Here is a 13,893-nt window from a genome sequence, read left to right on the forward strand (position 1 = left end):
GGGAGGGTTAAAGAAGAGTGCTGCAGCTAGAGTCTTCATTGACAGCAGATCAGGATCAGGTAGGAGGATGTGTAGAACTCCACTGTGGCTGCTGGCCTCTCTGGCCTTTGCCTCCCTGTCTTCTCTGGCTGATGGAGCTCCATTGTAAGTAGACCTAGCTTACCTTCATACACTCTTCCAGGGTTTAATTAACACAGGGAATACATAAAAATACAAAATATGCAGTTTGTTTACTCAGCTCCCTGATATTCAAATTGTTGTGGTGAAACTGTAAGGAGCACAACAACAAGATCAGTGGTTCTCTACATTTATAATTTATTTCAAAAGTGTATGGATACGAAGGACATATTGCATGAGTATTGGTTTAACACAGTTCTAATTTCACTTGTGTCTTACAAAAAACAGTGGACCAGTTTACAGTTTCATAAGTCAACGCATTACACCAGACACAGCAAACAGCTTTATTGATCCAGTGCTAGATTTTAGTTAAGATAATAAATAGATTACTCATTGTGTGTGATGTCCATGCTAGATCAGATGATCCTCAGGCTGCAAAGCAGTGGTTCCAAATTAAACCTGAGGGGTCATAAGACAGAAATAAGAAAGGAAAAATGTGAAAACATTGAGAACTGGACATTTATACCTCTTTAGGTCTGTAAAAGTCCTTTAAATGAAATAAATATTGTAAGAAAATGTCCACACTAAGGCATTAACATGTGGCTAAGGGTTACAGCAGTAAATCTTGTGTTTAAATAGTGACAAACCTCATTGTCATTAGCATGTGTGGGGGTTATAGTGCCTTACAATTAAAAAGACCATGTTTGTCAGTAAGTCAGTGCATCCTGAGCAGCAGTGTGATTCAGTGCAGTGATACTGTCTCTCTCTCTGTCCCCACTGCTCTGCAGACAAGTGATGGCTGCCCCCAACTTGTTGCGGGTAGGAACAGCAGAAAAAATCTTTGTGGGGTGTCAAGATTGCACCGGAGGTGACATCAGGGTCGAAATCAAAGTGATGACCTTTCCAACCAAAAGCGATCTGGCAACCACATCTGTGACCCTTAGTGAAACAAACGGCTTCCAGAGTTTCGGACAAATTACGGTAAAATAAATACTGAATGTACTGTATACTGTATGTTACTCTTACACAATACTTGACTTTTTGTATTTGGCCTGCATTCGTCACCTAATTTGTAGAAATATTTTTTTCTATCAAGACCATAAACAATAGATTTAGCATCTATAAATGCTCATGACATATCGATTCTGCTCCTGTTTATGTCTCTGGTTTCAGATCCCTGCTGGGACCTTCAGTAAGGATCCTAACATGAAGCAGTATGTGTACCTGCAAGCTCATTTCCCTAACCATCTGCTGGAGAAAATCGTCTTAGTCTCCTTCCAGTCTGGCCACATCTTCATCCAGACCGACAAGACCCTCTACACCCCCGACAGCACAGGTGAGTTCGCATCACTGTTGAGAAATACGTCTACCCTTGTGAAAATATCTGTTGGTATGCTAAGGTATCTCCCTAGAAAATATATCACCCAATCTATGTCAGAAGGTAAAATGTATTAAGCTGCTGCAAAATTGAATAATTAGCATTATGAACTACTTCTTTAGTGTTCATAAAGGACATTTTGAAAGCATTTATTCTTTACTGGTGTTGATAATGTACAATATCGATATCAAAAATCAAGGATAGACTTTTAAAGATGAACTATCATTTTTAAGGAGGTCTTTAAAGCAAGAGATAAATACACATTAACAAACAATGAAAATAGAAAAAAACACATGAAAAATATTTAATAAATAGAGAATACAAACACCTGCCAGAAAGCAAATACTCCCCCTCATACTCGATTCCTAAAAATCCTCATCATCTCTGAGAGCATCACAGTTTGACTAGCACATCTCTCATTTTTCAAGAGTGACTGCATGATAAACTACAATAAAATGAACTCTTCTTTTCACATAAGTGGAATAATAAAGTGAAAACTCAAAATAGATACACCATGACCTCTTCTCTGTCTCTCAGTTCATTACAGGATGTTTGCAGTGACACCCAGTATGGAGCCAGTAGAGAGAGATGGCGAAACCCAATCTGCTCCCTCTATTGATATTGAGTTTGTGGTAATGTATTTTATCTTTGATTAGCACAGAATTCAATGAAATATTGTAATGAGCTGTCACTGTTCAACTGTAGGTGAGATCATTTTACTTTCCACTTTGTCTCTGTATGCTTCTTAAACACCTGAATGACCTTTGTATTCCTTTGTTTCATCTCTTCTGACACACGTCCCACCCATAAAAATAAATGTCTCCCTCTAGTGGTTGTGTTGCAGCCTCTCCCTGAGAGGTAGACAAAAAAAAAATTAAGAAATGTTTAAGACAGTGTCTAAAGACTGATCAGGCTTATGGACAGTAAACAAAGGACGTTGAAAATATAGAATGATTTCAATAAATGTGTAAACTGACAAGGCTCATTTTTAATGATTGTTCAATTTTGCATATTTTTAGACCCCTGACGGCGTCATTATGCCACTTGATTCATTCTCTCTGAAATCAGGCATCCACTCTGGACATTACAAACTGGGTGAAATTGTCAGGTGTGTATTTTATTTTACTTTAATTGCATTACTGTACATTCTGTTGTGGTTGTTTGGTGTTAGTGGGGAATTTAACATTTTTAACATGTAATAATTCGGACTGGAAACAGGGTGAAACAGCTAACCTGGCTTGCGTTCAAGGCTGATTTATGTTAGGTTGCTTGACACTTTGGATAAGTGTCACTCAACAGAAATTAAATAGTCGCTATGAATTAAAACGCTGTGTGATGTTTTCAATTTATGCTTTGGCGAAAGGTTTCAGTTGTCTCCATGGTAACCAGACACTGTCCTCCAGCCAGCTTGGTATATCATCCCGACCAGAACTAATTAAACAAGGACGTTACAAGTTATCTTAAGTTACAAACCAAAATATCAATAATGAAGTTCAGTGAAAACTACAATCTCCATGGCGACGTTAGCACCACTACCCAATAACATTTTGCAACAAAATATGACGATGTCCTTGACATAACAAAATTCTCTAGGTGTATGACATGAAAGGAAAGCATTGAGCGACAAAATACATCATTTCTGTCAACCAACACTTATCAGAAGTGTTGAGCAACCTACCATAAAACAGTATTAAGTCTGTAAGTAACAAGTTATCAGTTGCCAGGCAACCAGCGCAGACTCCAGGAAGTTAGCAGGTGGAACCAAGAAATGCTCTGGCCCAATGGTCAACCCCCTGGCAAATCACTGTTTTCACACATAGGTAATTGTACGAACTAGACACATGAGATATAACATGTTAATTAGTGAGCTAGTGAGCAGATGAATTTTGTTACCTGCGGACTGAGCCAGGCTAGTTGTTTCCCCTTGTTTCCAGTCTTTTAAGCAAAGCTAACCAGCTGCTGGCTTTAACTTTATATTTAGTGTACAGATATGAGAGTGGTAAAGTATCAATCTTCTCATGTAGCCTAACTCTCCATCAGAAGGTAATTATGTTTGTTTCCCAAAACTATTCCTTTGTAATTGTATGGTAATTTATCATATCCAGCCAATTTCAATCTGAACATTAATTTTAAATGAATCATAGTACAGTTAATCATGTTAGATAATCAGTCTAAACCGGGGTAAAATGAAGGTACCTTTCTAACTATTGTGTAGTTTGTCAGCCAACGTGAATGGAGGACACTAAAAGTGTGTTGCACCAGCTCATAAATAACTTGAGTCTGAAGTCTGGACTCTAATGTTATGAATATTTTAGTCTTTTGCTTGATTATTGAAGTATTTGTCCTTGTGTCCTTGTGTGTGTGTGTGTGTGTGTGTGTGTGTGTGTGTGTGTGTGTGTGTGTGTGTGTGTAGTCCTGGACTGTGGAAAGTGGTTACCAGGTTCCACAGCAATCCACAACAGAGCTTCTCTACAGAGTTTGAAGTCAAAGAATACGGTGAGTCCTTCTTTACTTGGACTGTCATTTAAAAACCTATACAACTTACTCTTTACCCGATTACACATCCAATAAAATGTTTTCAATTTTTCAGTGCTGCCCAGTTTTGAGGTTAAACTGACGGTTCCGGAATCCTTTGACCCCTTCTTCTATGTGGACAGCGAAGCCTTCACTGTCGACATTAAAGCTACGTAGGTGCAAGTTTTTGTTTTGTGGATTTGTATTGTATTGTATTTATTTATCGGGACAGTGTACAGTTTTTAACATAAATGATGCACTGCACCAGAGTTAACTCAAAGCTAATTTACATCTGTAGTCCCCCACAATCAAAACATACAACAGCACAACAACAAACAGTACAAAGCAGAAAACACACAGAACACATTATACAAAATACAAAGCTATTCACAATAGCACATCACATACACCCACAATATCAATCAGAAATCAATAATGCAAGCATGTCAAACCAAAAGCAAGATTATTTGAGAAGACCATGAGATCAAATCCAGACTCAGTGGCCACAGAGCTGAGCAGCCTTCAGCAGACTCTTCAACCTGGTTCTGAATGCACTGATTGAACTGCAGCTCACTAGATCGTCAGGTAGGGCATTCCACTGAGTTGTGGCTTTCACAGAGAAAGCTGACTGTCCAAATGCAGTGTGACGAAATGGTTTGGTACAATCTTGTATAGAGGATATTCTGGAGGATCTCACAGAATTTACTGAGCAAGTGTACAGAAAGTCACATAGTGGAGGAGGGGCCAAACCATTTAAAATTTTGAATACTAGGCACAAATTTGAGAATAATCTAAAATTCTCAAAGCTCAGTAACCTACAGTGATGGAAATGCATTGGCTTTTTGTCCAGAGTTTTTAGAGTTTGTTTCTATAAGGACTCAAGAGGTTTTATGGTTGTTTCTCCAGCTTGCCCCCAACATGTGACGCAATAAGACATATGGGAAAGAATCATTGCATGCATAAATATCTTGGCTGCATCCAAAGAGAGACAGTTTCTAATATGTCTAAAATTTGCTAAGTTGTACTTTATGGTTTTAACTGTTTTTTTTAACATGTTTCTCGAAGTTCAAATTTGGATCCAGTGTCACGCCAAGATATTTAAAATCAGTAACTATGTCAATCTTTTCACCTTTGATGAGAATATCAGCGTTAGGAGGTTGTACCATGGTTTTAGAGAAAAACATGCCTTTTGTCTTGTTTACATTTAGACTCATTTAGACTTTCCAATGCAAATGTTAGCTTAGCAGCAGCCAATGCAGCTGCTTTTGCATGTGTGTACACAATGGTGTCATCTGCACACATTTGTAGTTCTACATCATGACACTGCTGAGGGAGATCATTAATATATAGGCTAAATAATAAGGGACCTAACACGGACCTTTGTGGAACACCGATTGTGCACTTCATGTTACTGGACAGTGCGTTCTAAACTTTAACACATTGTATTGTATTAGATAAATATGAAGACATCCGTGTCAGTGCTCTAGATGAGAAGTTAAATTTAGAGAGTTTCGATATTAAAACGTCATGATTGACTGTGTCAAATGCTTTACGCACCACCTACTCCTTCTATGTCTTGATTTAATTTGCCCAATTAAGTGCAAGGTTTGTGCAAAGTTTCGGTGGAATGATTTGCTCTAAAGCCAAATTGCATGCAATGTGGACCAAAATTGCTTGTATTAAGAAATGTTGTCAGTTGTTTAATGACAACTTTCTCAGCAACCTTTGAGAGTACTGGTGGTATACTTATTGGTCTATAGTTACTGGCTTCAAGGCAGTGTCAGAGATTTAAAAATAGGTGTGACACTGGCACATTTCCAGTCATCAGGAAAGAAGCTGTGTTTAAAAGACAAGTTAATTAAATGAGCAATAGGGGGAATTAAAATGTCTTTGTGTGATTTAACAAACATTGTGTCAAATTGGAAAGCATCTCTACTTTTGGAGCTTTTTAAGAGCTGATGATTTTGTTAACTTGTAACTCATTAGACTCTACCAGCTCGAAAACTTGGCCTGTAGCATCTATAGGAGCAATATCAAGTTTCCTTTTCGTACATTTTTTTTCCTAACTCATATACAAATTCAAGAAAAGAGAGGACAGAAGCAACAAGAAGATGGTCTTCAATTAACTTTTCCTGTACTTTGAGTTTAAAATCTAAAAATTTTGTGTCTCTCCTTGTGAGATTATCAATGTTTTTCCAGATTGATGTACTGTTGTCTTTTGCCTCATTCAAAATATTGAGATAAAAACGAGATTTAGCTTCTCTTAGCTCTTGGATAACTTTGTTCCTTAAACCTTCATAAATCAGCATGTCAGTGTCTCTTCTAGTTTTAATTGCCTTCCTTAGTGCAGCATCTCTAGATTTCATTAGTTTCCACAAATTTTCATTAAACCACGGTAAATAGTATGTATTTTTAGTTTTTATCTGTATCCTCATATTAAATCTTTCCCTCACAGTGTTGATTCTGTGAGTAAAAGTGTCACAGCCATAGTCCAGATCATCAGAGGACAGTACATCATCCCAGTTCAAGCTATTGATTTCACTAATAAATTCTTCTCGCTTAGCTCTGGGTATGCATGGAAGGATCATTGTCTTAGTTGCCGTGGTCCTAAATCTATTTTTAGTGCTGGTGTAACAGAACGTAGTTGATCCGTGATCTGTACAGATCGCCCCCCCAAGGTTAGGCACGCATGTGAACTGTGGATTAACTGTCAAATTTAATGTCTTATTGGAGACCACCTAAACAAACTGCTGTAAGTACAAGTCATGGACAGACAGCATGTCGCTAACAGGAATTTTGAAGCACAACGACCAAACCAGCATGTAGCCTCTTAACATCCACCATTTTTTGGGAATTTTCACCTATTTGGTGTACCCAAATGGAAAAGCTTATAACAGAAGAACTGTGATGCCAAAATGCATGTATTAGGCTCAATTTGAAAGGTAACATCTTCTCATTTTTGGAAATGTGCTTGTTTAGCATGTGGCTAAAACAGAACCAAAACTACATCAGTTCAAATATGCCTCAAGAAAGTGTTTTTGGTCCTTGTCTATGATGAGTCACATTTGAGTAACAATAACTAGGACATGCTTTATGCCAGAACTATGTAAATCTCCACATACCTTCTACATCTTGTCAAGCACACCTGTATAAAATTACAGACGTCTAGGCCTAACCTTATGGGAACTAGGGAGTTTTTAGTTTGTGGTGTCACTGGTGTCACCACAAACCTCTCCAAAATGTCTCCAAGTGGCCAAATTGTGCCAATTGCTTTTACTCATAACTGCGTGATGCTAAGCCACTTACACATAGTTTAAGAGGTTCGCCGGCGACCTGGAGAATGTTAGGAGGCTAATGGGTCCATAGTGACATCTGCAGGTATGTTTACCTGCTGTTTGATGTGCTGCAGCTGAGCAGCTAATCATAGCTGATTAGCTATCTAACTGCTAACTGCCATTGGTGGTGCACTTTTCCCCGATGAATGTTTGTTTGGTGGCTTGTTCAACAAGCTGAGCTGCAGGAGAAGACGTGTGTTCATGTTTGTAAGTTATCATCGAGTTTTGATGAAATTTCATTCACTACCATGTTTAAAGGAGGAAGGTATCATGCCTCATATTGCAATTTAATTTAACAATTGAGCCTTGAATATTTTATATCTTTTAAGATTTTATTTAACATTAAATGTTGGACATCCTGAATGTTGTGAACAAAAGTTCCATGCTGTAAGTGCTTTACAGAATAAAAGCAAAGTTTTATTTGCCCCCCCTCAGACCCTCCCTTCCCCCCCCAAATGATCTGATCAGTGACTCAAATCTGTGATACGTTAGGTTATGATCTGATAAGCCATGATTAAATTATAACTTTTAGTTATTCTTTCTGGTTTGTTAGTAAATATCAGATCAATTTGTGTACTGGAGCATTTTGCAATCCTAGTTGGGCCTTTTACTAGTTGTTCTAGTTGGAATTTCTCATTTTTAGTTTTTTCCTCTTAGATTTATCCTCCTAGTTCACATTAAAATCACCCATAAGTAAAATTTCTTTGTTGAGATTGCACTGTTTCAAGACTTCTGTAAGTTGATCATATAAAGTGTCATCTGCAGATGGGGGCCTATAGACACCTATAATGTTAAAAGACATTTGTTGGGATAACATTATTTTTATCCCAACATATTCTAACATGTTACCCACATTGTAAACCACACGTTCACATTTGATGTTGTCTCTCACATAAAAAGCACCCCTACTCCTCTTCCATCAGGTCTGTCTCTTTTGAAATATCGGTATCCGTGCACCGTGAACACACTCGCAGGAGTTCTTTATTTCAACCACGTTTCAGTTAGACAGAGAAAGTCCAGATTTGAGTCCAACACAAGATGAGTTAGCTGATTGCTCTTTGCAGTAATGCTTCTGATGTTAAAATCTCCACCTAATAGCCCTCTCGGTTTCAGTTTCGGGTCCCATTAGACTTTTCCATGATTGACAGTTTAGAAGGTTTTGAATAACCTCTGCCTTCTCACTGCAGGGCTTCATCAGCAGCAGGTTTTGTGAGAGAGACACTGGACCTCTCCACAGCCCAGTAGTGAAAAGTTATTCATTGAGACATCATGCCTTGTGTTAACAAAGTTTAGTCTGTTAAGGGAGAAGAAGAAGAAAGTTGATGCTCACTCATCACCAGCACCAGAGGAGTCCCAGACACACTCAGGCACAAATCAGCATCAAAGTTCTGCAGCACTCCAGGTGTCACTTGTCCAGGATTTAGTAGAACATCTCCGGACAGCAGGAGCAGCATGAAGAGGAGACCTGCTATTCTCCAAAAAGGGGTGGCAGATGACTGGTCCACTGGATCGGTGATTCGCTCTGGTACCTTGGCTCGTCCGTGCCGCAGGACAAAAGAATAGATTGTAAAATATCTCAGTACGTTATGATGAAAACTCACTGTAGGAGCATCAACTGGCCATGAGCCAGCATTTGTCCCAAGCTCAATCACTCGGTGTCCCAGCTGTTTTCCATCAGTGTTGATTGCTCTTGCCAGACAGACACGTACAGGCAATACAGCAATGAGTACCAACAGTAGTCCAAAAAGCACTCCATGAAACACAGCCCAGGTGTTTTTGCTGATGAAACACTGCTTTGAACTTGACGCGGTTTTTGACAGGCATGCTCTGTGGTACGATTAATGGCCTTGGGGAACAGTCCTATGTAGCAATCCCATCCAGGATCCCGGTGGCCAAGGGTAGAAGCTCCTCTTAAGCCCCTCAGTACCAGCCCGGTGCACCCGGAACCTCCTCTCGACTTCAGCGGGGAGAAAAGGCCACCATCCGGGCGGTTAGGAACCCCAGAAGATCCATGTGGCCAGGGCTGTTTCCTTCGATGTTGAGATTGATGTACAAATGGTCTTCCTTGATGTTTAATCTGATGTTAACATTTGAAAACCTGGACTGGCCTGGTAGCAGAGTCAGCAGGGGGGCGAGTTGACCATCTATCCATCCTGAGTGACCCCCAGTCATATGTCATCACTTCTTGAGTCCAGGGTGCATAGAGAGGCTCCAGCATGCATGGATTACATTACCAGCAAGGATCCTTTGAGTTTTCTTCTTGTTTTCAAAAAATAACTCTTCTGTTAGCTTCTTTGGTGCTGTATCTCCTTTGGAATATTGGTAACAGCAGGTAGCAGATAGCAGTTGACAGCTAGATAGTTGTTTTGATTTGAAAAATATATCCAAAGATGATGTTGATGACGAGAGTCATTTCTGAAGATTATTTTGCAAAATGTTCCACTTTTTTGGGTTCAAGGATAAGGAGCTCACTCCCAGTGCAGCCACTCCTCCAGAATCCTCATACATCCTTCATTTGGAGATTGAGTTTGATTGGTAGATTGGATTGGAGGAGAAAGTAAAAGGTGTTTTGACTATTCTTTTTGTAATAGTTCCTATTCTACCTCTCTCCTGTTTTATTTGATTGTGGGCTTAAAATGTGTCCTTCTCTTGTGGTTTTAGGTATCTGTTTGGTGAAAAGGTGGATGGGACAGCCTACGTGGTGTTTGGGGTTGTGCAGGGTGATCAAAAGAACAGCTTTCCCAGCTCTCTTCAGAGAGTGCCGGTGAGTGCATACTAACATTTTTGCCATATCTGTCTGTCAATTTCTTTGTGTCTAATTTCTCATATGCACAAGCATATAAACTCAAATCTGGCCTTTACCAGTACTACAAAATCTGCAAGACTGCAGAACATGAAAAATGTCTGGGATTTTACTGTTGTCCATATGTCAGTTATAATTGTTATATTCAGAGAGAGGTATTCGTGTTCAGAATTAAGCCAGATTAACATAAGAATCTATGCACCCAACAAAATTCCTATCAACTGTCCACTGACTGTATTTCAAGATGCATTTCTGTATTATGTCACATTAGGTCAAGAATGGTGTTGGAAAGGTCACATTGAAGAGAGAGCACATCACACAGACGTTCCAAGACATCAATGCACTGGTGGGGAAGTCCATATATGTAGCTGTCAGCGTGCTGACAGAGAGCGGTAAGAAAGAGAGACTGTGTTTCTGCCTGTTCAGTACGTATGATCATGTGGGAATCATATGATTTAGCAGCACAACAGGGTTCAAATTAACCATCAGTAACGTCTAAAATTTCCAACACAAGAAAGAGAAAGAAAGAAAATAAAAATACCATATCAGGATAAGTATGTCAGAAATTGAATGGATTTACATTGTTTCTGTATCGATTAATCACAAATGAAGCAAAAATGTGTAAAAATACTTTTTGTGTAGATGTGTTTGTGTTTCTGCATCATCTCACAGGTAGTGAAATCGTGGAGGCAGAGTTGAGAGGCATCCAGATTGTCAAATCACCTTACACCATCCACTTCAAGAAAACACCCAAATATTTCAAACCAGGAATGTCCTTTGATGTTATGGTAAATAATTCTACTTTAAATAAACCCTTTCCAGAAAACATTTCACTGCTGAAATACAGTCACAGTTTGAACCCAACTTTCATGCCATAGGTCATTTTTTCTTTCTTTTTTTTTTCACAAGCCGCATGCTCTTTAATGCTTCCTTAATATCCATACAACTGATTGGTGCAATACTTCAATCTGTCATGGATCATTATGATACAAAGCAGATCATTACACAGTAGAAATTCACACATAAACACACAGGGTCACTATATATTAAGTCATAATACTTAGTGCCCAGCTTGTGCAGTTTGCAGCCAGAGTAATCTAATAGCATCAGGTTACCATTAATAATATGTCATTAAATAACAATAATAGTTAGATCTTTTCTGATTGTTCAGCTGTTTGTGTCTTGGATGGCAGGTTGAAGTTCTGAATCCTGATGAGACTCCAGCACGAGGTGTTGCTGTGATGGTCGACCAAGGCCAGGTGCAAGGCGACACTGCATCCGAAGGCCTCACTGCACCCAATGGCATGGCTAAGCTTACTGTCAATACAGCGGTAGGGGATGAGAATCTGAAGATCACAGTAAGTCTCCAAAATGTTTTGAAAGTCTTTACCCTTTTGCATTACAGCCAGGTTTGGCAAATGGAAGCTTAAACCCACAACTTTTGAGCTAAAAGGAGAACAAATATTAGGTTCACATTCGTCAGGTGGCCAGAAACGTAACTCCAAATGAAGGCAAATGTGGTTCTGTTTCTGCTGGACATGAAAGTTGACCACTATTATCATCATTATCATCATCATTGTAAATTTATAAGCCAGTAATACAGCATGTGGAGGCTGTGTATGTTGATGTTTTTCTGCCCCTTGGTGGCAAAAGTCATTGGGGAGATGACAGACAAAAAGCCAGGCACAGGTTTATTTGTGAAGTTAGTGGTGTTCTTAATACTAGTTGAGTTGTAGCGTCAGTTGATGCTGGATTTCAGTTAAAAGTGCCTTAACTCAAGTGAGAAAAAGGAACAGTTTTATTTTAACACAATTAAATGGCAAGATTTAAAACAGCCCTCAAATAGGACAAAGCCGTATCGTTTGCAAGCTCAAAAACGAATTTGGCAACGATGACCGGCCTTTATTATACTGTGTCACTCTATTATCTGTAGGTCCTTTTCTGTTCTGTCAACTGATGTTTATCTAAGGATACTAATCTTTTTGTTATTTCTTTAATTGATTTTTACTTTTTCTAGGCTGAGGTACGCTAGTCAAGGACAATATTGGATAGGATAGACCTGAGACTTTTCATGTGCATATATTTATTTAACTGTGCATGTACACTTACTTATGTCTGTGTTTGATTGCAGATAAAGACCAACAATTCTCGTATTTTACCTGAAAGGCAAGCATCAGCCACCATGGTAGCTCTCCCATATAGTACCACAAACAATAACTACATTCACATAGGTATGAAACATCCTGAAACAACATGAGGTTTTAAAAGAAGATGCGGATGGCAGTGGCAGTGCTGCCTAAGTGCCAAGATCTCTTCCGTGTCTAGCAATAATCACAAAATGTAATTTTTGTAGGGGTGCATACAGCTGAGGTGGAATTAGGGGAAAACATGAAAATCAACCTCATCCTCAGCAAGCACCAAAACCATGATAAGGACATCACATACTTGGTGAGAAATGTTTAGCACCTGTGCATGAGTGTGTGTTTGTGCACATGCTTGAGTGTTTGTGTCTTGTGCCAATATGTACACACATGTTGGCTGAGTGCTGATGTTCAAATCTGTGCCCTCAGATCCTGAGCAGAGGTCAGCTGGTGAAAGATGGCCGTCACAGGTCAAAAGGACAAACAATGATTGCCATGTCATTTCACATCACCAAAGAGATGCTGCCATCATTCCGCATCATAGCCTTCTACCATACAGATGACAATGAAGTGGTATCAGACTCTGTTTGGGTGGATGTCAAGGACACCTGCATGGGCTCGGTGAGGCACACAACACTGAAGTAGTTAAACTAATGAAGTGGACAAAAAAATCCACCCACAGTCAAGCTGATTTAAGTTCTAGGATATATTTTTATGTAACCGCTCTAACAAATACAAATCTGCAGGTTTCCTTCATTGTCCTTCTCTTCACATCCAGCTGAAGCTGGAATCAGATTCACCATTCTTTGAGCCTCGCAGGACGTTTGGTCTGAAGGTCACAGGAGACCCAGGGGCCATAGTGGGACTGGTGGCAGTTGACAAAGGCGTCTACGTCCTAAACAACAAGCACCGCCTCACCCAGAAAAAGGCAATTTCTTTATTCTATCTGTATTTTCCAAACTATTTGAAAGGGGATTCATCGCAAAATCTAGGTTTAAGACATAAATAACTTGTACACACGTTCCCTTTTCAGTATTTCTAAGGTACACTGTAAGGTAAGGTATACTGATATGTCTGTTTAATTTAACCCTTGTGTGTTTGTATTTTGCTGCACAGGTGTGGGACCAAGTAGAGAAGTACGACACAGGCTGCACACCAGGTGGAGGGAAGGACAGCATGAGTGTGTTCTACGATGCTGGGCTGTTATTCGAGTCCAGCTCCGCTTCTGGGACCCAAGGACAAGGGACAGACTACAGACAAGGTGATACTACTTAATATGTAGTCTCATTGTTTTCCCTCCTCCTACTTATCTCATTCATCCATTCCCAACCAAACCCAGCTTGGGTGTGGTCAGAAATGCGCACCTTTAGCCACACCCAACAGTGATGTCACTGGGTCATTGAGTATACCTGTGCATCACTGCAGCAAGAGATGAAGTTAAACCACTAGAGGTCAGCAAAGACATGATTTTCAGGTGGTTTTAAGTTGCTCTTTACATGGTTGGTTCACCCAAATTACATTATATTTCCCTTTTGTTGTATCTGATTGATTTCACTTTATTGTTGAAATCAAGAAGTTAAACTACTGGAGGTCAGCCAAGATAGA

At 39.4% G+C, this 13,893-nt stretch overlaps 1 protein-coding gene across 1 annotated transcript in view; it reads left to right on the forward strand.

Annotated features, from left to right (window-relative positions):
* Positions 1 to 347: 347 nt before the first annotated feature.
* The window catches only part of LOC121888693 (complement C3-like), a 35,149-nt gene continuing 21,603 nt past the window's right edge, over positions 348 to 13,893 (forward strand). Inside the window, exons 1-15 of the mRNA XM_042400260.1 lie at positions 348 to 1,098; positions 1,291 to 1,453; positions 2,033 to 2,127; positions 2,515 to 2,603; positions 3,909 to 3,991; positions 4,086 to 4,182; positions 10,006 to 10,108; positions 10,419 to 10,539; positions 10,820 to 10,935; positions 11,341 to 11,505; positions 12,279 to 12,378; positions 12,501 to 12,595; positions 12,718 to 12,909; positions 13,067 to 13,216; positions 13,405 to 13,549. Of these exons, the coding sequence (XP_042256194.1) occupies positions 913 to 1,098; positions 1,291 to 1,453; positions 2,033 to 2,127; positions 2,515 to 2,603; positions 3,909 to 3,991; positions 4,086 to 4,182; positions 10,006 to 10,108; positions 10,419 to 10,539; positions 10,820 to 10,935; positions 11,341 to 11,505; positions 12,279 to 12,378; positions 12,501 to 12,595; positions 12,718 to 12,909; positions 13,067 to 13,216; positions 13,405 to 13,549 (1,900 nt within the window). The 5' untranslated portion in view covers positions 348 to 912. The remainder of the gene's footprint in view (positions 1,099 to 1,290; positions 1,454 to 2,032; positions 2,128 to 2,514; positions 2,604 to 3,908; positions 3,992 to 4,085; positions 4,183 to 10,005; positions 10,109 to 10,418; positions 10,540 to 10,819; positions 10,936 to 11,340; positions 11,506 to 12,278; positions 12,379 to 12,500; positions 12,596 to 12,717; positions 12,910 to 13,066; positions 13,217 to 13,404; positions 13,550 to 13,893) is intronic.

Source organism: Thunnus maccoyii, chromosome 2, assembly GCF_910596095.1.
Source record: "Thunnus maccoyii chromosome 2, fThuMac1.1, whole genome shotgun sequence".
NCBI classification, from domain to species: domain Eukaryota; kingdom Metazoa; phylum Chordata; class Actinopteri; order Scombriformes; family Scombridae; genus Thunnus; species Thunnus maccoyii.